At 40.7% G+C, this 23,953-nt stretch overlaps 1 protein-coding gene across 4 annotated transcripts in view; it reads right to left on the bottom strand.

Moving 5' to 3' along the window:
* The window catches only part of GNPTAB (N-acetylglucosamine-1-phosphate transferase subunits alpha and beta), a 72,745-nt gene that overhangs the window by 18,431 nt on the left and 30,361 nt on the right, over positions 1-23,953 (bottom strand). For 2 of the 4 annotated variants that reach the window (XM_042993013.1, XM_042993014.1), the window contains exons 3-12: positions 23,073-23,192; positions 21,722-21,763; positions 19,483-19,688; positions 13,996-14,060; positions 13,593-13,727; positions 5,174-5,335; positions 4,273-4,452; positions 3,880-4,050; positions 1,774-1,897; positions 255-458 (exon numbers count right to left, since the gene is read on the bottom strand). In XM_042993013.1, the coding sequence (XP_042848947.1) occupies positions 255-458; positions 1,774-1,897; positions 3,880-4,050; positions 4,273-4,452; positions 5,174-5,335; positions 13,593-13,727; positions 13,996-14,060; positions 19,483-19,688; positions 21,722-21,763; positions 23,073-23,192 (1,409 nt within the window). Of the gene's footprint in view, positions 1-254; positions 459-1,773; positions 1,898-3,879; positions 4,051-4,272; positions 4,453-5,173; positions 5,336-5,525; positions 6,412-13,592; positions 13,728-13,995; positions 14,061-19,482; positions 19,689-21,721; positions 21,764-23,072; positions 23,193-23,953 lie in introns of those variants that run through there. The other 2 variants (XM_042993015.1, XM_042993016.1) reach the window with 2 other exon arrangements.

The raw sequence follows: 23,953 nt of genomic DNA on the forward strand, positions 1-23,953 counted from the left end.
ACTATATATTTTCAACAAAGGTATATCTGCTTAGTACAAAATCAGCCAGACTGGTGCAATAGCAGGAAAAGCAGCAGCTCCAGTATCTACTATTTTTTAAAGATCTCTTACTTTTCACTTACTGCTAGTTTGAATGCAAGGATGGGTGAAGAATACATAGAGAGTAATTATTTTAAATAACAACAAACTCCCCTCTACTCATCAAGGATTTTGATCCCCTTATTCTAAATATGTTTTTACGGCAATAAATATACCTTGCCCACAGTCGCCAGCATCAAACCCACAGGACAAGACATTGCAAGCCTGGTCACAGAACTTATCAGCAAGCCAGGAATTAGCACATCCTTGATTACAGTAAGAAACACTGTTTAGACCTCCGCCAAACTGCCAGGGCTGTCCAATTCCAATACTCCCAGTACCCCCGCCTCCTGCGACGTAGCGACTCCCGCCACTGTTACCTGTAGAGGAAGGAAGAGAACAGGATCCTGCTGTGCTTATCATCTTGAACAAAGGGCAGTTTCTCTTTCTCAATAGTGCTATTGAGATTAATGCCTACATTTCAGTCAGAAAAGGTTCACCCAGATTTCATGTACCTTAAGAAGAAAACAAACTAAAAAGGGGACATCACTTGCCAGAGGATTAGGCATGGGATGACCAGGCCTTGGCACTCACTAGCTGTGCAGCCCTGAAGTACAAACTTGCTCCAAGGGGCGTGTGGGGGGGCGTGTGGAGGTTGTGTGGAGGAGCAGGGAAACAGGAAGAGGTTATTGAAGACTGATTGTCAGAACTGCCAAAACATGTCCAAATATGGGTGCCAATATCACTACCAAATGTTAAAGTTCTATTAGGGGCTGAGTTCTCTGGACTGCACAGATCCACCGGGTATGTCTGCATTCTCTTATTGCAGCTGCTTATATTTTTCAGTGCATCGGATAGATCTGACCAGACTACAACTTAAAGCTTTGCTTTTTCTAATACTCAACACGTTTCCAAATCTGTTTCCGCATGTGGAATATGGGGATGATACCTGTGCACATATTCTCTCTTCCTTAGGTGACTAAAAAATTCAAGTGAATAATGGAGAATGCTTTATAAACTGAAAGGCAATCAACAAATGTAAAAACACGTTATTATCAACAAGTGTAAACATAACCATGTAAGGGGGATGCTGAAGAGAGAAGATCTTTATTTCTCTTTAGTTACTCACTAATAGCAAGCTGCTGCTGAAAGCCACCAGCTGTGAGCTCCTACAAGACCCAGTCAGAATGATTCTTGCTCTGAGTTTACATAATTAAGGCTATTCCTGACTCTCGTATTTTAAATAATAAAAGGCATTTTCAAGTGCAGGGCCAGCATGGAAATATGCCCTCAACAATGGCGAATATGAAAAAACTGATCTACATGGGGACAGTAGCCCTACTATCTCCAGAATCTATGGATTACTGATTGTTTTCATACAAGCAGAATGTTTAAGTCACTGTACATATTCAATAATGACAAAGAATGAAAAACCGTTCAGGGGTGCCTGGGTGGCTCAGTTGGTTAAGTATCTGACTTCGGCTCAGGTCACGATCTCGCAGTTTGTGGGTTCAAGCCCTGAGTCGGGCTCGCTGCTGTCAGCATGGAGCCCGCTTTGGATGCTCTATCCCCTCTCTCTCTGCCCACCCCAACTCTCACTTGCTCAATCTCTCTCTCAAAAATAAACGTTAAAAAAAAAAGAAGAATGAAAAAAGTCCATAAACATGAACAAATTACATGTGAACACACCCTTACCGGAGCAGTCACCACCATCCCAATCACAGGCTGAATTATTACAAGCCTTGTCACAATAGCCATCTTTGATCCAGGAACCTGGGCAGCCCTCAGCACAGTTTGGCACAGGCCATGTCAAATAAACCTAGGACAAAGCCAGAAAGAAAATGGTTTCTGACACTTTCCAATCTCAAAGTAGGATTCCTTTTTAAAAACAGAAGAAGAAAAGGAAAAAAAAGAAAAGAAATTGAGTGAGCCTCTAGAAAAGGTTACAATTTTCCCTGGGCTGTCTGCATCCATGTGGCATATATTGCATTAAGTCTGCAGGTACCTGCAACAGTTTGCAAAGTCCTCCTGCTCTGTTGATGATTCTTACTAAGTACATTTACTCTTTTCCATTACTCAAGGAAAGCAGACAAGGACTCAATTCATGGGTTAGTTTTTCACATGGTCTTACAATGTATTTTGAAATAAAATAGCAACATGTCAGGCTTGAATGTGAATAAAAAACGTGCCAAAGCAGGTGGAAAGTATATCATACAAGTCACTGCTTTTCTGTTAACAACTGTCATTAACTCCCAAATGTGTTTATGTATAATCTTGTCCCAAGGCTGAGAAAAGCAGCAGATGAACTCTCAATATCCTTACGTCTGTGCATAAGGTCCTGTGATACATTATCAGCACAGTGTTCTGAGTTGTGAACTCACCTGCTTTCAAAATGAGTGACAAGGTACAAGGTTGCTTTTTTTTTTTTTTTTTAATGTTTATTTATTATTGAGAGACAGAGAGACAGACCATGAGCATGGGAGGGGCAAAGACAGAAGACAACACAGAATCCGAAGCAGGCTCCAGGCCCTGAGCTGTCAGCATAGAGCCTGACACGGGGCTCGAACTCACAAACTGTGAGATCATGACCTGGGCTGAAGTCAGACACTTAACTGGCTGAGCCACCTAGGCGCCCTTATTATTTTATTTTATTTTTTTATTTTTTTTCAATGTTTATTTTTGGGAGATAAAGACAGAGCATGAGCAGGGGAGGGGCAGAGAGAGAGGAAGACACAGAATCAGAAGCAAGCTCCAGGCTCTAAGCCGTCAGCACAGAGCCCCACACGGGGCTCGAACTCATGAGTGGTGAGATCATGACCTGAGCTGAAATCAGACACTTAACCGACTGAGCCACTCAGGCGCCCCACAAGGTTACTTTTTAAATTAAATTAATTTTTTAAAAAATGCGCTCCATGCCTCTGCGTGCTCCATCTACTTGGAGTGTCTTTCTTCATCTAGTTAACTCCTATTTGTTCTCAAAGTTCACTTCAATTCAGATGGGAATTAGTCTCTGGTCCGGATTTCAGCCTCCTGAACTCCCACTCTTCGCACCAGGGCATACCTGCCGGCACGGAAATCGCCGTTCAAGGCCCCGATTCTGTACGTCTCCACTGCCGAGCCGCAGCTCAGCGTGGCAGCCCCACAAACACAGAGGAGGCAAGTGAACAGGGGAGGAGAGGATGAGCACTCTGGGGCAGCATAAACAGCAACAGGAAAGTAGCTCTGTGCAGTTAGCACTTCCACCTGCAGGGTTCTGGCACTTAAAAGCTTATGACTAAGTCTCCAACTCATCACTGATTCCCTCCAACAGCGCCACAGGGGTACTTCTAGCTTCCGCACTTTGCAGACAGGAAACCCACATCTAGTCACTGGCCCAGGACGGTCCTCAACCGTTGCTCCAGGCTCTGTGCTCAAAGCCACTTCCCCATCATGCCTCTCAAAGCCAGAGTGAGACCACTGCCTTAAATGAAATTTTATCCACGGCTGTAAGCAGAAAAGTGAGCTCACTTTTATCCTGGCCATTTTGCTGATGTTCTAACCACGATTTCATATTTCATAGTGACTTTACTTTTTTCTGCTGTTATTGTAATAGAATAATTTAGAACGAGGGTTCTAGGTGTCTGACAGGGCAGAAAAGTAAAAAACTACTAGGGAACAGTTTTTGTACTCCCAAATTATTAACTCTCCTGAGCTTAGCACTCAAAACTGAATACAGTAGTACGCATACTCGATGTCCTGACCTACTGTTTATAACTTCTAAGTGACTTCTAAGCTAGGCATCCCTTCCTCTTAGGCACTCACCTTCTGACCTTTGGAGTGACTATAAAAATCATCTGGCCACACATCCTTCCCAAACATGACATCGTCGTTCAGATAAATAAACTTCTGGGACAGCCCTTCGATGCGATGAATGTGGCTTTCAATAGCAGGTGAACTAAAGGTAGGCAAGTGGCTCAAATTTCGAAAAACATCCTTTTAAGCAAATGACAACATAAAAAGGCAAGAGAAAAAGAGGGCGGATAAGAATCGTTTTGTTTTGGTTTTGGTTATGGGAGGAAGGAAGGGAGATGAGAAGAAAAATGAAGGGGATGCAGGTGGGGAGGGGGAGGGTACGGGGAATGAAATGAGGGATAGGTAAAGGTGCAGTGAGCAACAGAAAAACCACAGCCTTGTGATACATGGAAAGTCATGGACCTGGTGTGTGACTATTGTCACTCGAGGATTATCAAGGTTCAGCCAAGAGGGAATCTGCCCATTGGTGACAATGAAAATATTCCGAACCCACGGAGCATGCCTCTCAATGGATCGCAGGGAGTATCTCAGCTCTTCATTATCTTCAAAACGGCTGGCAGAAACATCTTCATCCTGCTTAGACTGAGAAAACCATTTCACACGTGAAGATGTAAAATACCACTTAAGTCATACCTTCTCCTCCTGGCTATCCCTCTGCCCAATCTGCTCTCAGGCTCTGGCAGACTTTTAAAGACCAAGCCCTACATTTGAACATTACAAAAAAATGCGAAACACTTGGCATATTTAAAACAACAACACAAGGGTGCCTGGGTGGCTCATTTGGTTGAGCATCAAACTCTTAATTTCAGCTCAGGTCATGGGACCAAGCCACACATCAAGCTCCGCCAGGAGTGTGGAACCTGCTTGGGATTCTCTCTCTCTCCGCCCCTCCCCACCTCTAAATAAATAAATAAATACATACATACGTACCCAACTTTTTTTTGTACTTTTTAATTTTTTTTAAGTTTGTTTATTCTAAGAGAGCTAGCAAGCGTGTGCATGAGTGGGGGCACAGAAAGAGAGAATCCCAATCTCACAAACCCATGAGCTCATGATCTGAGCTGAAATCAAGAGTTGGACACTTAACCAACTGAGCTACCCAGTTGCCCCCTTTTGCACTTTCTAAAGAGAGAAGTTTCTCGGATCTGATTCTAGGTCACTTCGGTTAATGTTAACCAATGGCAGTGATTGGAAAATTAGAAAAGTTCCAATCAACTCCTCTCTCTGGAAATCCTCTTCCTTCTAATATAATGACTTACAAATCTTTAACAATCTAAACCCTTGATCCAGGTTCATGCCTTACCTGGCTGATGGCACTCAGGTCCCACAATAAATAGGCAGGACTTATAGTCAGTTCTTTTCCCTCAATGGTCATGTTCTTCTTGGTCTGCTTATTCAGTTCTTGGAAGTCTTTGGGGTTATTCAGTTTCAGAAGTGCTACACTGGCCTCTGAATACAATTGCAACTGTAAAATAACAGAAGGGTTACCCAGAGAAAAACTCAACCTCAAAGAAGAGACACGTTTGATCCCAGTTTGATCTTTAATGTTTAAATATATACATAGTGTATGATGCATACTTAAACATATTGTATATATATTTAAAGATTAAATGTATCTCTTTATATAGATTATGAACTAGTAAGGCTATTATCACCAAAAGAAGACCTGAAGAGGCCAGACACACTTCCCAAGTGAACGGAAGAGACCAGGCATGTAAAGCAGAGCGAGTGGTGAAGTTGTGGGAAATGGGACATTTCAGGGCCATCCACAAGCTGCAGCCACTGCTCAACATTGACAAATGCGGCCAGATCCTGAGACACCAGGATCCCCGAGTGTTGTAAGAAATCTCCCCATTTTTCAATGCTGACTCGAATGTTTTTGATGGTCATGCTCTCAAACAAAACACAACTGGTCACCAATTGTGACCTTTGTTCTAGAATGTTACCAATCTGCTTCTACTGGGAGAAACCTGCAAAGTAACTGCCCAGACTGGCAGAGAGCACGCCTGTTAGCAGGGTCTCCAATCGGCTTCTGTGCCCCACATTTAAGAGGAGTACCTTTGACAGGACTGACTGTAGGACTTCCATACGAAAAGCGCTTTTGGGGGCAAAGCTTTCAAAGAAATCATGTCTAAGGGAACATCACAAACATCAACATGTTTCACAAACAGGCTTTCCCACCACTACCAGAGTCCACACCACCCTTGAGCTGTTTCATGTTCTAACTCTGTAGCATTCAATTTCCTATGAAAAGAGGCTTTCAGACCTTAAAGGGTACGGAGGATTGGAAACTACTAATCTTGGAAAGCAAAACCTTCTGCCCAACTGACTCTTCTAACAGGGCCAGTTCCTTAATTTATGACATCCTTTCTTACTTTATAAAACAGAGCAAACATAAATCATTATGGGCTCATTTTGAACTCTTGTATATGCCACATGACTGTATTTACCTCATCTTTCAATGTTTCATCAGCTTATTTATGCCAAAAACTAGAAGTTAAAGTTAGAATTTCATTTATATTTTTCCCCTTAACACAAATTGTGTGTGGGTGTATGGGCATGTCCATGCACAAGTGGATACTGTCTTCTGACAGATTACCTTCTTCCACGCTAATGGCACCTGGCATATACTAAGCACTCACCGAAGGTCAGCTCCCACTGCTGTCATATCCTACCTTGCTATGTGGTGGGACAGGTAGGAGGCAGGGCAGATATTCTTCTATCCGGACATCTACTGAGTCTCACTGCCCACCCCAGCCTCCCCTGCTTCACCCCTCCCTCCCTCACTGCCTCCCACAGCACCTCTGAGGGCTCCCTGGAATATAAAATCACCAAATGTTTATAAATGTAGTGTTTTAACATTGGGTAAATATCCTTATCTTAATCTCTTTATCCGAAATGACTGTAGTCTGAGAAACCATTCTGAAATTTCATAGACATTTTCCTAATTAGAAAGATGAAAGGTAAAGAGCTTCAGGAACTATTTACATGTTGAAACAAGCTTTTCTGCTGCCATCAAGTTGTGAGTGGTGAAAAAGTTGGGGAGGAAGTATCCTCTGATAGCCACTAGGTGGCACCCTAATCCTGGACACTTAATTACTTCTGCAGGGAGACAGGAGGTGGTAAGGAAAAGTGGGTGTAGTAAGTGCCCAAGGCTGGAGTTCCTAGTTTGGGCAACTATGGGCAACTGCCTCCATATATAGCTTCTTATGTGAAATTATCATTTCATCTAAGTTCTTTAAATTATAAGTTTCTCAAAGAGAGAACAACTTCTACACCCACCCACCGCAGACCCACAACAGACATTTCTTTTAACCTGATGGAGAAATAAAGGTTTGTTATTTTTAAGCCAGAGATTTCAGGATGTTTGTTTACTATAGCATTATCTAGGATAATGGATCGATATACCTATACATGGTGGCATAAGGTTAGGGGAAAAACATGCCAACTAATATAAATGAAAAATAAACTCATTCCAGTAATTAGACAACTCAAGAATTTTCTAAAACTAAAATCAGTTCCAGAGTTGTTTGTTTAATCTACTGAAGTGCCTACTTTAGGAATAAAACAGGCCAAAGGGTACTATCCTTTAAAAGAGCAGGTGCATAAGGTAATTTCAGGGAAGTCACTAAAATGAGCATCAATGCAGTATTACAATAATTTACTGTTACCTTGAATGTGCCTTGAATAGAGGTTTGAGGGAACAGAGTCCAAGTAGGACAATATGGTGTTCTCACCCCCACCCGCACTGTCCTTGCTGTCGGAACAAACACCCTGGTCAGCCTTCAAGGATCTGTACAGGCTCTTAGTCTTTGAAAACTTCTCTCATGTCTCTAATCCACATAGACCTTTCCTGACTCTAAATGCCAACCCGAAGCCTCTGCTACTCTGCTCGATACCTAATATCACACTGTCTTGTCTTGCTGCTTGAATACTTCACATGCACACATACTGTCTCCAAAACATGACTCTAAGTAGCTTGAAGATAAGTCCATGTTCTCTACTTCTTTTGCACACTCACTCAGCAACCAGTAGCACTGAAGCATAAACCAAATGGTAGAATGTACTTGAGAGCTCTGGGAAGATTCTTCCACATGCTCTAACATATGTTAAAGAAGTGAACGAAAAATCAAAAAACAAGTGAAAACTCCACTATGAGTAAAAATGACTGAAAATACAGAATGATTTAGAGTGAGCTAAAAATAAAGACCAAAGGATAATCTCCTTTCCCAAAAGGTGAATTCTGTGTCCATCATGTACAAAAATTCTACAGATAAAGGGTTATTAATGACATCAAACTAGAAAGCTTTTAATAGAAAAGACTTATTTGTAAAACTATAGGCCACATAAGAGTTTCAATGAATTCAAATCTATTGTTCTGCAACTGCAACTACACTCAACCCTACTTTCCCTCCTCGGGAGTGAGGAGATTCTGGGTTTGCTCTAAACAGAACGATAAATGCAAAGTTGTACGTATATGACTATGGTACCAAAACCCAAAGTGACTTCTTAGAATAATCACACTGCTCAAACATTTCCCTTTATATTCCAGGCCATGGTACACGGCAGGTATGTTCTCAGTCACAGCATTTCTTCTTGCTCATGCCTTCCACAAGCATTTCTGGAGTGGCCCCCTAGGTGCCAGGCCCTGTGGTAATCATGAGGGGTACACAAGTGAACAGGCAGTGCCTGTCCTGGGCACTCGTGCCCAGGCAGGGTCTAAAGGACATAACCGAGCCCTGGGTGCTCGGAGGCCACAGGCCTACCTCAAGTCCTCCTGGAGGACCCTGGGAGGGCAAAACGGTCCAGCTCGTTCAGGTCCTGAAGTCCAGTGTCTAACAGCCCTTTTCTCCCACATGCCACAAAGCACCTCTAACATAACACGCCCTAAGCTAAGCTCTGGATTTCCTTTCCAAAAAACTTGCTTCTCCCATGGAGGCTCCAAATGTGGTTAAAGCCATCACTTCCATCTTCACTAGTAACATCCACTTCCCCTTTCATTTTTCCTTCCCTCTCACCAATGGCTAATAAGTCACTAGGTCATGCTGAGGACTTCTTGCAGATGTTTTTGGAACCATTCTCATCACTGGCACCATTGCCAAGGCACTTGCTGAACCTGAACATCTTGCCGGGCTATAGCCACAGTGGCTGAACTGGTTTTTTGCACAGCCTCATCTTGCTTAATCTCTGCCTACCATACCTTCACCTATTACATTCCTTAGAAACAGATTAAGTGCTCCTGGTTGCCCCCTGTCTCCAGGATAAAGTTCAGGCACCTTAACAGGAGATCTTTCTCAATCTGGCCTCAATCTCTTTTCCCCTTTCTCAGCACCAGCAAAATCCCTGCCTGGTTTCTAGCCTCCAGGAACCAGCTGCCTTGGTTTTCAGGAAACCATTGACTTATAGGCCTCCAGTCCTTTGCTCAAGCTGTTCCCTACTGTTGGAATGGTCTTTCCCCCTCCCTTCTCTGCCAGGAGAACGGCTGCTGTGTTCAGGGCCCAGCTAAGATTCCTTCTATTCTGCAAAGCCTTCCTTGCCCCAGTACAACTAAAGCCCAGGTGTTCCTACAACACTGTATAAACACTTACTTGGAAGTGATCACCCCCAAAAATTACTTAAATGCTTTTATTCACTCAGTGATCCTTAGCACACTCCCTGGCACACAGCAGACATTTACTAAAAGCTCACACTCTAAATGGAGTGACAGGAACCCAGTGACAGGAAACTTCATTCTCAAGGTATTCATAATAAAACCAGGAAGAGGAACCTACAGAAAAACAGTCACTCGAAGAATTGGCCTCAACTGCTGATACACTCCTCTTGTTCCCCTTGGTCATTTTCTCTTTAGCCTCCAAAAACCAGAAGTTCTAATCCCTGAAATTGATTGCAGGTGTTGGCATCAGGAAAATGACCTGTAATGAATGTTGTGGGTACTCAGCCTGACCCTCAGAGGGGGTGATAGCCTCCACAAAGACAAGTCTGGGAGTCCAAATAAAGCTCCAGCTGGGTGAATGAATGGTGGAAGGGGGTATCATCATGCACAGAGCACAGAGCTTGCTGGTACTCCTCGTCCAATTCAAGGTACTCCCCCGCCCTACTTCTACCTGCACACACCACTCCATACCCAAAGTAGTTTGCTGAAGGGTTAACTGCTACTAGGATTGGCATTCTTTGGTGGCACACACCCATCCACCAACAGACGCACCAAAAGCCATCAGCACTGGTGAGCACCTGCAGCAGCCAAAGAGCAGTGGGGTGGTCAAACCCGAGTGGAGGATGGAGATGTATCATGAACCTTCTTTCCTTTAAAAATGTATTACAGTTGGAATCATATAAACAGATTCAAGAATGTCATTCTTTCTGCATAAGGAAGTTGAGCTAACAGTCAGAAGTACAGCTACACGTGTCTATAATTCTCGAACCAATAGCTTGGAAGCCAAGAAGCTAAATAAACATTGGGGGAAACGAATGCTAATCTATGCTTTTATCTGTCCAAATCAGTATGAAAAATAAGTGATGGGAGAAAAACACATGCAGAACAGTGAAAAGAGGGATCCCTCCTTCCCACCACTCACATAAATTGGCTACAAATGATCAGAGACTTAAACATAAGACTTGATACCATAAAACTCGTAGAAGAAAACAAAGGGAAGGATCTCCTCCATAGCAATCTTGGCAATGAGTTTCTGGACGTGATGCCAAAAGCACAAACAACAAAATAAAAAATCAATAAATGAGACTACATCAAACTCAACAACTTCTGCACAGCAAGAGAAACAATTAACAAAATGAAAGGAAAACCTAAAGAATGGGAGGAAATTTTTGCAAACCATATATTAGATAATGGGGTTAATATCCAAAATATAAAGACCTCATGCAGCTTAACAACAACAAAATCCAATTTAAAAAGGAGAAATAAATAAATAATAAATTAGAATGAGCAGAACTAAGTAGACATTTTTTGAAAGAGAACATTAAAGTGGCCAGCAGACATGAAAAGATGTTCAGCATCACTCATCATCAAGGAAATACAAATCAAAACCATAATGAGATACCACCTCATACCTGTCAGAATGGCTACTATCAAGAAGTCAAGAGACAACAAGTGCTGGCAAGGACGTGGAGAAAATGGAACCCTTGTCCACTGTTGGTGGAAATGTAAATTGGTCCAACCACTATGGAAAACAATATGGAGGTTCCTTAAAAAATTAAAAATAAACCTACCATATGATGCAGCAATTCCACTTCTGGGCATATAGCCAAAGGAAATGAAAACAGGATTTTGAAGAGACATCTGCACTCCCATGTTTATTACAGCATTATTCACAATAGCCACGATATGGAAACAACCAAAATGCCCATCAACAGGTGAACAGATTAAAAAAAAAAAAAAAAAGATGTAGCATATATACATAATGGAATATAGTAATATTCCATTTGGCCGTGAGAGGGGAGGATATCCTGCTATCTGTTACAACATAGATGGACCTAATGCTTAGTACATTACACTAATAAGTGAGGCAAGTCAGAGAAAGACAAATTATATGTGGAGTCCAAAAAAGTCAAACTCATAAAAAACAGAGTAAAATGGTATTTACCAGGGGATGGGGGACTGGGGAATAAGACCGATGTTTTAAAACACAAACTTTGCAATGAGTAATAAATAAGCCAGAGAGAGCTAATACACAGTATAATCAATATAGACAATACTGTGCTATAATTATGTAGTGATAAATACTGCTACCATGGCAATCATATTACAATACATAAATGTATTTAAAGTAACATATCATAGGGGCACCTGGGTGGCTCAGTCGGTTAAGCAGACGATTCTTGGTTTCAGCTCAGGTCATGCATGATCTCACAGTTTGTGAGATTGGGCCCTGCATCAGGCTCTTTGCTAACAGCGTGAAGCCTGCCTGGGAGTCTCTCTTCCTCTCTCTCTGCCTCTCTCCTGCTCGCTCATTCTCTCTCAAAATAAACATTAAAAAAAAAAGTAACATGTTGTACACCTTAAATTTACATAGTGTTACGTCAAACTTTTTCAATTTAAACAAACAAAAAAACTTATAGGAAGGAGGAATATCTATTTTTAAATAACTGAAGATCAGTAATAATTCAACCCTGATCTAGCTGCACACTACCATATTTCCAGGTACCATAAAAAAAACAGGAAAATATGAAAAAAAGAAAGAATATAAATATCATTCTATTACCATCGCACTTACAGAGGTGATGTAGTATATCTTAAAACAGTGGTACATTTATGGAGAAAAGAAGTTAAAGGGAACTTTAGGAGTGGGGCAGAGTATAAAAAATATGGTCAAGACAGGAACTCAAGAACTCTCCAATCACTGCTCTCCCCCACCATTGCTTCCTCATCTCTACCCTTTCACCTCTAAATTGTTAAACGACATCAATAGAAGGAAGTAAGAATCAGGAACCTGACCGTGGCAGAATTTAAAGAATGTTTCCTTGCAAAATCAAGAAAACCAGACCCTAAAAATTTCTGAGCCCAGAACTTTATGCCTTCTGTTCTAAGAAAAAGGCATTCATGTTTCATAACCCGGAATGTTTCTGACAGAACCGCAGGCGTCTTGACATAAGGTCAAAAGGAAAGAACACCCACACAATAGAGCAAGTGGCTTGAAAACAATAAATGTTAAGGAAAAGGCATGTCTTGGGTCAGCCTCCAGAGTCAACCCTAAGAAATGGCATCAAAGCATTAAGAGTTAGGGGTGCCTGGGTGGCTCAGTCAGTTGAGCATCCAACTTTGGCTCAGGTCATGATCTTGCGGTCTGTGGGTTCGAGCACCATGTTGGGCTCTGTGCTGACAACTCAGAGCCTGGAGCCTGCTTCGGATTCTGTGTCTCTCTGCTCCTCCCCGACTCACACTCTCTCTCTCTCAAAAATGAATACATGTTGGGGCGCCTGGGTGGCGCAGTCGGTTAAGCGTCCGACTTCAGCCAGGTCACGATCTCGCGGTCTGTGAGTTCGAGCCCCGCATCAGGCTCTGGGCTGATGGCTCGGAGCCTGTTTCCGATTCTGTGTCTCCCTCTCTCTCTGCCCCTCCCCCGTTCATGCTCTGTCTCTCTCTGTCCCAAAAAAAAAAAAAAAAAAAAAACGTTGAAAAAAAAATGAATACATGTTAAAAAAAACTTTAGAAAAAAAACAAAAACATATGGAGTTAATAGGTACAAGTTCTAAATACGTTGGTGGCTCAATTAGCTATTAGTGAAGAAGGCTTTCACGTTATCAAAATTCCAAGTATCTGACGCATCCTTCCTCTATGAGTGAAGGCTCTTAATAAAGGCTCAGGCTGCAGTCCCTGTCTACTTACTGTGAGTTTGACCTCCCCTACTCCCTCCCCTGTGCTTCCATTTCCTTGCACTGTCAGCTCCACCAGGGCTTTTGTCTGTTTTGTCTACTGCTATACTCTCAGCAGGTGTAACAGCACCTGAGACACAGTAGGAGCTCATTTGTTAAACAAATGAATCATGTTTCTGTCTGGGAATCCAGTAAACCAAGTAAGACTCTTCGACTTTTGCCCAAATAAAAAGAAAAGGGTAAGGATCTTCCATAAAGAAAGACAACACTGTGGCAGAATAGAGACCTGCTCTGCTTATGACTATCAGCTATGCTAGAATTCAAATGGACCACAGAGAACAGTCGGGCATTACATGAAATATGTTATACTCACTGCTCAGTTCCTATGCTCTTACCAGTTTTATTTTAGAAGAAAGATTTTCTGGCAATTTTGTTTTTAGTTGATTTGTTTCCTTGAATGTCAGTGGAAATCCACTCAGGAAAGCCAAATCTTGCATTAGCACTAACCCAGGGACTTCTTTATCCGTGGTCTAAAATAAGAGAGGGAAAAACACAACTCACTTTCCACACCATATGGCTGGTAAAAACTTACAGCTGGGAAAACTAGTAAAGATTTACTACATCTATCAACCAGCTTCAAAATCAGAACATTACAGTTACTTAAATTGGCACTCATTAATACTTGTAAGCTAGGCTGAGAGGAAAAGTATCAAAAAGCCTCTCAAGGTAAAACAGCTTTATTACTTATACTTTTATTCTAACCTACTGTATAAATACAATTGATTTAAAATAACATACCAAATAGCCCCTCCAAACTGTCTGTTTGCTGTTTCCTTTAAACATTCCATTCTGGGCATCTTCAACTACAATAAAGAATACAATAAGCAAGCACATTCTTAATGAATACTACTATGATATCTGCCAGGACACTACAAAGCATTTTGAGACTGTATAGCAGATTGTTATATGGTCTCAAAAACAGGTAGCTGGGGGAAACAAAATTAACCCATCCAACAAAAGGGGAATGATGTAATACCAGTGTGCAATTAAATGCTAAATTTTGCAGTGCTGTAGAAGAGATTCATACAGGCAGCAGAAACATGAAGATGACAGATTGAGAGAATCGCAGATGTAGGAGCAAACATCGACATATTTAATAAAAAAAAAAAAAAAAAAGAATTATTTGGCACAAGTAAAACATTTGGGAGTGGTGGGTACTAGGAAAAAGGGGTAACCAGAAGAAAGGCCCTTGAAAGCCAGGCCAATGGCATTATGATTAACAGCAGGGAACCACTGTAGGTCCTAGGGTTCCCTCAAGGGTGACAATGAATTCCTAAAATTCATCAGGTAAGGCCGAAAAGAGCAGATTAAGTTGGAGGGTGCAGAGGGGCGATGACACAGCCCAACTGGGAGAGGGTTCGAAAGTGATGGGGACAAATGAGATCATCTGCTTGCTGCTGTCATCTGGAGATCCCAAGGATCTTGTTAAATAGGAGAGGTCAGAAGGCTGTCATCTTCAAAATGGGCACGGAAAGCAGGGTCTGGCCTGTCAAGATGGCTGTCGATCCTGGGAAAGAGTTTCAGAGGTACCATAAAAATAGAACTGGTGAGCAATGAAAAAAAGCAAAGCCTTTGCAGTATACTGTTAATCTTTAAAGGAAGCACTGAGCACTAAGAATTATGAGTTCATAACAAATAAATTTATCAGATATGCACCTGTCTCTTTCTGTCTCTCTCCTATGCTGGCAGATCAGAGAACTCTGACAGATGTGGTATGTCATCTGTGCACAATTTCAGCAAGGTAGCTAATGACATCTCACGTCATCTCTATGGACATAACAGACACTTAGCCTAGATCCTAAGTTCAGTGGATTATAACCAATTCTGACTGAAAACTGAAATTATAAAGCCACAATTAACCTAGAGAGAGGTTTCGAAGATCGTGCCATAGGTTTGTGTTGTTCAACAGTCTTTCAAGGTTTTGGAAGACATAGAAGGCATGCTTCTATGAAATGTGTGGATTTACATAAAGCCAACAGAGAAGTGATTATCCTGGATAACATACTAGGGGTTCCCCAAAGTTCTTATTTGGAGCAATGAGTCAGACCTAACAAAATGAAATCTGCTACAAAGGTTAAGACCTTTAAGCTGGTACCAAAAACCAACTACACGAGCATAAATTAAGAAGTATTGGAGCATTAGCATGGATTGTTTCTTTAGAAAGACAGGTGTTTTAGTCCAGGGCAAGTTCAGTAAGAGTCAACAATGTGCTGTGGCCATACTGAATTTCTACTGTAATTCTGTGCTTGCTTGCTTGCTTAATTTACTCACTCATTTATTTAATAGACAGAGGGTGCTGAGTGAGGGAGGGGAGGGAGGGAGAGAGAGAGAGAGAGAGAGAGAGAGAGAGAGAGTGTTCCATGAAGGTCAGAGGGAGAGAGGGGGAGAGAGAGAGAGGGGGGGGGGAGAGAGAGAGAGAGAGAGAGAGAGAGAGAGAGAGAGAGAGAGAGAGAGAAGGAACTGGGGCTCACCGAAAGCGGGGCTCTATTCCCCACCATGAACCCATCAGGAAATCCTGTTAGATTGACCTTCAATCCAACCTGTTCTCTCCACTACTCTGATCCAAGTCACCTTCCCTCTTGCCTGAATCTTGCCTGAATGATTCTATCTTTGCCTCTCCTCAGTTTATTCCCACCACAGCAGCCAGACTGCTCCTTTTGGAACATCAGTCAGATCATATCACTCCTGTACTCAAACCCTCTAATGACTGCTCACTGCACTCTGAGTTAAAGCCAAAGTCCTCACCATGGCTGCCAGGGCAGACCCCCTATGTTCCCCATTACTTCTCTAGGCTTATCTCTTGCCCCTCTCCCTTGTTCACCCTATTCCAGCCACACCAGCCTCCCCGCCAGACACACTCCTGCCTCAGGGACTTTGCAGTGCTATTCCACTTAAGTGAATCACTCCTTCCCCATATATTCATGTTGCTGGTCCTCCCACCTACTTTAAATTTTCACTCAAAAATCACCTTCTCAGTGAGTCTGCCCCTATCACTCGATTTCCCCTGCTCAATTTTTCTGTACACCAGTTGTCTCCTACAAACTATATAATTTATTTGTATGCTGTATTTGTCTGTCTCCTTCTGCCAAGAGGTAAACTCAATGAGGGCAAAGATTTTTGTCTCTCTCTTCACTGCTGCATTTTCAGCACTGAGAAAAGTACCTGGCACAGAGTATGCACTCAATAATAAATACTTACTGAATGAACAGACCCACTCTCTTTGCAGACTGAACCACAGTGAAAAAAAAAGGTTCTATTCTACTTGACACACTATAAAAGTAACAGAAACTAAAGCTCATTCTGAGAAGAACAAACTAGAACACAAGCCCCAAAGAGACAGCTAAAGGAGTAAGAATGAAAAGAAATGTCACATGGGAAAGGGAGTATATTACATTAGTTCTGTAAGATTCCAAAGGGTACAAGTTTAACCAGCATGAGAAAGCTACAAGGAAACACTTTATAATTCCTTGTAAAGGTCAGTGTAGTCAAGAGGTAAAGTGATCTATCACAGGAGAAAATTCAATTCCTCTAGATCAAAGGGAGTAAGCTTAACTGGAAACACCACTTTGCTGAGGAAACCCAGGCCCAGGCTACAGGGCTAGACTGTGTGGTTGTTGAAGTACTGTCCACTCGATAGGGTAGCAGAGTCATCGGAGGGGCAGAAATGACGTATTTCATAAAGAGAAAAAAAGTCAACAGTTTTTGATAATTAACTGAAAAGAGGTTAAATGAGATAAATGGAACATCAAATGTGGAACAAATGTTTTATCGAGATCAGGGTCGGCATTCCATGGCCAAAACTTAACCACTGCCTGTTTTAGTACAGCCCCAAGTGAAGGACAGTTTTGACATCTTAACAAGGCTAAATGTTAAATACTTATATAAATGCCTACATAATATCCTCCATTTTGCCTCTTGGCCCATAAAGCCCAAAATGTTTATTATCTGATCCTTTAAGAAAGAATTTGGCAATCCTTCATCTAGATAATTGAGGATAAAGAATGTGTCTACGGCGCACTAGAAATATGAGCTCCGTGAAGGTAGGGATGTGTCTTTTTTGTTCTCTGCCATTTCCCTTTTTCCTGGAACAACCGCAATGGCCCAACAAATCTTTACTCAACAAATGAGTAAGTAGGGCAGGCAAACAGAAACCCAGGTGGGAATTCAAAAACAATGTTTAGAAGACTCTAGTTTAATACAGATTTTATTTATATCAAAATTTACAACCTCTTAAGTCTTTACCATGTTATAAAATTCGCAGGGGAAAAACCCAAGATTCTCTCCATAGATATTATAACTGAATTATTATGATTCTTAACATAATGTCATTCCTTTTTCTCTTCAGATGGAATGTTATCAGAGCACCTTAACTATAGTTACTTAAAGAACAAAGCTAGGGGTGACTGGGTAGCTCAGTCGGTTGGTTGAGAATCTGATTTCGGCTCAGGTCATGATCTCACAGTTCATGAGTTCAAGCCCCGCATCAGGCTCCGTGCTGCCAGTGTGGAGCCTGCTTGGGATTCTCTCTCCATCTCCCTCCCTCGCTGTCCCTCCCACACTCTCTCTCTCTCAAAATGAAATACATACATACATACATATATACATACGTACATAACAAAGCTGAATTTAGCCAAACAAGAAAACAGATTAATTTGCTATAATTTGTCCAAGATTATCCCTTTACTTTCCCTATATATTTAAACTGTAACTTAAAAACAAAAATATTTTATACAAAACAGTTCAGAAACAAATCTATAGCATAAAGGGACGATATCTATACTTAGAAAGGTTAACTTGGAAACTTGAATTTTCTTTCAAGTTACAAATACCTCATTAAGTACCAGGAAGATAGTGTGATGTTAGATAATGTTCAGGACACAAATTGGTAAGTGATAAGGTTTCTGCTCGATTAAAAAATTAGACGAAAATACCATAAACTCCTGCACAACCAACAACTAAGTTGTGAGTCGGGTGACAAGTACAGGGATACAGAAAAGTCAAAATAAATAGAATCACTGTGAATGCACTGCTCGGGATCTTCATGGAGACAGAACTCGAGATGGGGTGGGAAAGAACAGGAGATGGGCTAGGAGGGAAAGGGGACCAGGAGAGCAGCACCACGTGTGATGACAAGGGCAGCCTCGAGGAGATGCTGGAGGGCTGGAATGTGAGGAACAATGGGCAGAGTCAAGGCAATCAAAGCTGAGTCCTGAACACCAGGGAAAAGGATTCTCTATCGTGTGAAAAACAAATACTACTGTATTGTCTTCAAAAAGGAGCGAACCAATAAAATCAGAGCTTTCTGATTTATTTACAGTTATGTGCAGGACAGACTGGAGAAGAACTTTATAGGTAGGTAGGCAGAGCAGCTAGGCGGCTATCACTGGAGCCTGTGTGAAGAAATTGGGTCTGGTGTGGGGGAGGTGAGATGAGTAAGAAAGGGGAGAATCATTTGCAGAAAGCAAAAGTAATAGGGTGAGGTCAATATACTGGTGATGGAGATTAAAAAGCAAGAACACATCGAAGATACTTCCAAAGATTTAAGCTGGGAGGTATGACACTGAAAGAATGGGAACTTGAGACTAGGCCTCAATGCTATAAAGGGAATGTGACAGCTTTCATTTTACACAAGTGAAAAACATAGAGCCTCTAAGGAGACTCTGCTCAGTGCAGAGGAAGCATGAGAGACAGCATACCAGAGGAGACACAGGCATGGGGCTCAGCAACGCAGTGGCCAAGTAGGAGGATGGGATCTCTAGATGCAGGTATTGTTCTAGGCCGGAAATTACAATTTCAATTCTATTATCTGGCCAAATCAACTGTATAACCAGTTATTTCAGGACGTAAAGTAAGAATGTTCCAGGTATGTTCTGTCCATACTGTAGAAAACAACCTTGCTGAAGAGTTATATGGTGGTAATAATAATAATAATAATAATAAGCCTCCACAATGACTCAGAGGCTAGAGAATAAGGTTAATCTACATAACAAAGTTAAGGTCCTGACCACAGCACAGAAAGACAAGTGTATTACACAGAGTAAAATGTATTAAATCCCTTTCTGAAGTTAGGGCTGAAATACAGCGGCAGCTCTTCTGCCTCTCTTGTTATGTTTTTAGTTTAGCGGACACTTCTTTAAAATTGAATCATGTCTGTTCCATTCAGAATTTTGTTATTCAAACTGCCAATGAGAACATGATTTTCAAATACCCATAAGGTGATCTTACCATTCTTAGTACTGTCGAAAACAACAACTGAGACATTAGTGGAAGGGTTTTTTGGTTTTGCAACGTTGAATACGTCACTGGCAGAATGAAAAGAAGGATAAAGAGATCGCAGGTCCTTCAGTGTGACGCTGGCTGGCAGGGCTGGGTCCAGGACGAGCATTGGCACCTTAATGCAGTATGTCAACAAACATTCCAACTGCTTCTCGCTGGAAACAAACACCAACATGCTCACAAACGTTCGTGAAAATGTGATCAACACTAAAAAGCTTGTTGGTACTACTGAATTTTGCAGATGTTTTTCTAGATCCATAAAAAAATCATAATTTTTTAATAAACAAAGAATTTTTATCTCAAGAATAGAAAAAGAGAGCAAGTAGGACATAAAATTATTAAACAAGTACAGCTCTCAAGCTTTCAAACTCCTATTAATATGATTGTCACCAAAATTTACTAACTCAAAGGTGCACAAGAAACTAAGCATTTCATTACTACCATCTTAAAGATTATTCATAATTCCAGTGAAGCCTATATCATTTGGCAGAGCAGGAATAGATAAATTCTGTTTAATAGAGTATCATCCTACCAGATACAATTTATCAATTCTGATCAGAATACAATAAAGTACGTTCGAAAGACACGACACCAATGGAAACAACAGCAAATGTGACAAGGTTCTAATATAAATGTATAAGGTATTTCTATCTAAATGTAAGGAATGCCTAGAATAAACATATTACCTAAATAAACAATGGACAAAACATGGCTAGAGAATTCACAAAGAGAGAGCTATGACTAGTTAAGCGATATATAAAATTGTCCAACTGCACTAATAAAGAAATGCAAAAAAAAAAAAAAAAAAAAAAAAAGAGTTATCACATTTTGTTTACTAAATTAGCATCGCTCAAAAAATGGACTCAATGTTACTGCAAGTCCAGTAAACCTATCCCTTTCAAACACTGCTGGTGTCACTGCAGATGGGTGTTCCCATTTTCTCTCTGGAGAAGCAATTTCATAGTATATGTGTGTATACTCAGAGCCATAAAAACTTATACATATGCTTCTACCTCAGTAGTTCACTTCCAGGAATCTAGTCCAAGTAGGAGAAGAGAAACAAAACAGGAAAAACAAACCCACATACAGAAAATGCCACAGACCCAAATATAAGATTGCAAACTATTTACAATAGTGAAAATACAGAAGTGCCTAATATTTAGTAAATTATAGTACAGTTACTTTACGGGATATTATACAACAATTAAAGTTGATAAGTAAGAATAAGTAAGAAGCATGAAGATAATTTCTGAACATAGCTGTGTAGATTATATAAAATTTTTAAAGCAGGATACAAAATTGCACAGAGATTACAAATTACAACTATAAATATATGCACAAAAAGGGAATAATAAAATGATCACAGTTGTTGAATGGGGGCCATAGAAGTATCTTCTTTTCACTCCTCTCAATCCTTTGTAACATGGCATCCTTACTTTAAATAATTAAAAATTTTATTTGTCATTTAAAAATAACAGTTTTAACAGTGGTATATTTATAAATAAATATATAGAACATAAAGAAATGATTCAGAAGGTACTTGTAAATCTCAAAATTCCTCAGGATCATTTCTATAAAATAACTCTTTTATTTTAAGACTAATGGTTAAGTGAGAAAGTGCCATTAACAGAGATTTCTGCTTGTCAGTGAGGCAGTTTTGTTTTAAGGACCTATCAGAGTCTGGTAGGATTCAAATCACAATAGACACATCTGATTCTTGGCATTGAGCTAAATCCCCTTCCCAAGTCCTTAAATATAAGACATACAACTATGACAGCTTTTAAAAATAAGGAAATATATAATGAACACACAATTGAATGATGGATATAAATCCTATAAATGAAAACACTGGGTGTAAGTTACACATTAAGTGGACCAAGAGAACAGCACACCAAGACAGACTGATGGAAACAGCAGAGCAGAAAAACCTTACATCCAAAAACCTAACCCATCCAGAAACAATAAAGCTTTTGTTAGCTACAACCCAAACAAGAGTTCTCAATCAACTATGCCTCTGGCATTACAAGATTTCCCATCTAAAAGAGGCAATTAATTTGGGGGTCTAAAGCTACCAGATGAGGGATTAAACAGGAACAATAAACACAAAATACTATATATCCAACAAAAAACAAGAACCTGGAAGTTTCACTTCAACTTCTATTCCTAAGAGGAAAATCAAAACACTTACCTCTTCTTGGTTGGTTCTGTTGCGTTCTTCCCAAGGATTTCTCTAATGAAAGCAAATATATTTCATTACATATTCATGAGCTAGTACTAGTCCTAAATGTGAACAAAAGGTAACTAACAACAATGATTTTCTTAGTTACTCCACTGGACTAACTAGTAGGTTAGGAAATACAATCCTTACATCATTTAATATGCATAATAAATTTTAAGTTTCAATGAAATATGCTCAAAAATTATTATCACATACCTCCCATAGTAACCATGAAAGTTGACTTAAGCTTTTACATTTTACTACTAAAACATGGTACCAGGCTGCCAAAGTTATTTTCATGCACTGGGAAGGTATCCTATTCTCTGACACAAAGAGAAAGAGAAAATTTGTTGCAGTGTAACATGGCCAATGACCTGCAACTTCATATTTATGAAGAAATGAATGAAGAAATGAATGGAGAAATGGAGAAATTCTCAGAAAATGCTAAGGAATCAGAGGGGAAGTTATATCAGCCAGATTTCTAGCTCTTAAGGCTCTCCATTCAAGTGCATTGTACCTTTCCCAGATAAAAGAACTAAAATGATCAAAATTCCACATATAAAAAAATTAGCAGTTTCTAATTCCATATTGTATGATTTAACATTAAAAGGGGTAAAGGGAACATACTTTGTACTGTATTTATCAAATGGAAAAAAGTTAAGTCTGTAGGCCTGTTTTATTTTCAAGGGAATAATGGGTCTTACCATGAAACTTTTTTCCATAATAACACCTTATTTCATGAAGGTATCACACATGGGACCCAGACTAAGTAAGCAAGAACCCGTGGGAGACTCCTTTCCTTTCAGGCCCTCAGAGAGCAAGGCATCACTAGAATAGCACAGTCATAAAATGGCCATCTGACAAAGTGGCTGAGTCCTCACTGGGTACCAAGAAACAAGGGTCAGACACATGGGTGACAAAATCTTGTAATGGCACGAATTTGAGATGCAGGTTTTTGTTTGGATTAGTACTGTGAACATCACCCTACCCTTCTGAAATGCACTGTTACTTGTATTCATAGAACTTTGTGTGTTGTTGTTTCTTTTTAATTCCAATTATTGTTAGTTTTTTTTTTTTAAAGTTCTATTTATTTTGGGCGGGGGGTGGGCGGGAGGGTGAGCATGGGTACATGCAGTGGAGGGGCAGAGAGATACAGAGAATCCCAAGGAGGTTCTGCACTGTCAGTGCGGAACCTGATGTGGGGCTTGATCTCGTGAACCATGAGATAATGATCTGAGCAGAAATCAAGAGTCAGATGCTTAAATGATTGAGCCACCCAAGCACCCCAGAGTGTGTTTTGTTTTTTAAAACTCCATTTTACCTCATTGCTTTCTGCTCCTCCTCCATCTGTTCTCGGACTTGCTGTAGCTCCTTCAGTAGTTCAAGATCTGTGCCATTCACCCAGGTATAAACCACGTCGATTGGCATGGGCAGACAGAGCCTAGGGCAAAGCCACAGGTCCTTCAGCTTACATGCATTTTTCCAATACATTTAGGAATAAGAGTATATAACAGGACTTAAACTCAAAGATTATGAAAAAAAAAATCAATGAAAAGGTAATCTAGCCAACTGTATCACAGACTTGCATGACTTCAAGCTGAAGCTGGGAGACGACTTGTTGAAAAAAAACTTTCTCTGCAAGATTCACGCAGATAATTTCTGCAGTTCTGCATCATTTAATCCTCACAACCACCCTGTAAAGAAGCTGCCATCACTCCACTTCTAAGACCGTCAGGAGGTCCCAGAAGCTCAGTTTACACTGCTACATGCTCAGTTTGACAAACAAGGGTGTTGCAATGCAAATGCCCCCAAACAGAGAAAAGAAATTAAAAGCAAAACAAAATTACCAAAAAGGAGTTATCCAACAGTCCATAATGAAGACCTAGCCCTATTTAATGCTGCAGTCCTCCTATTCCCTGCTGCCCCAAGCCCAGCCCCTCCCAACCCTCCTCACCCTGCCCTGCATTTTCTTGTCTTCATAGCACTGACCACCTTTCTAACATATTAAATAATTAACTTGTTACCTACACTGGTAATTGTATGTGTCCCTCCCCCAGAATGTAAGCTCCAAGAGGGCAGGAAACCTTCTTGTTTTGTTCCCTAACGTACCCAATCAATTAGAAAAGTGCCCAGCATACAGGCACTCAGTATTTGTTCAATGAGTCCATGATATATGTGAGACACTAGCACAGACCTTCCTGA

This window comes from Panthera tigris, chromosome B4 (assembly GCF_018350195.1).
Source record: "Panthera tigris isolate Pti1 chromosome B4, P.tigris_Pti1_mat1.1, whole genome shotgun sequence".
Taxonomy (NCBI): domain Eukaryota; kingdom Metazoa; phylum Chordata; class Mammalia; order Carnivora; family Felidae; genus Panthera; species Panthera tigris.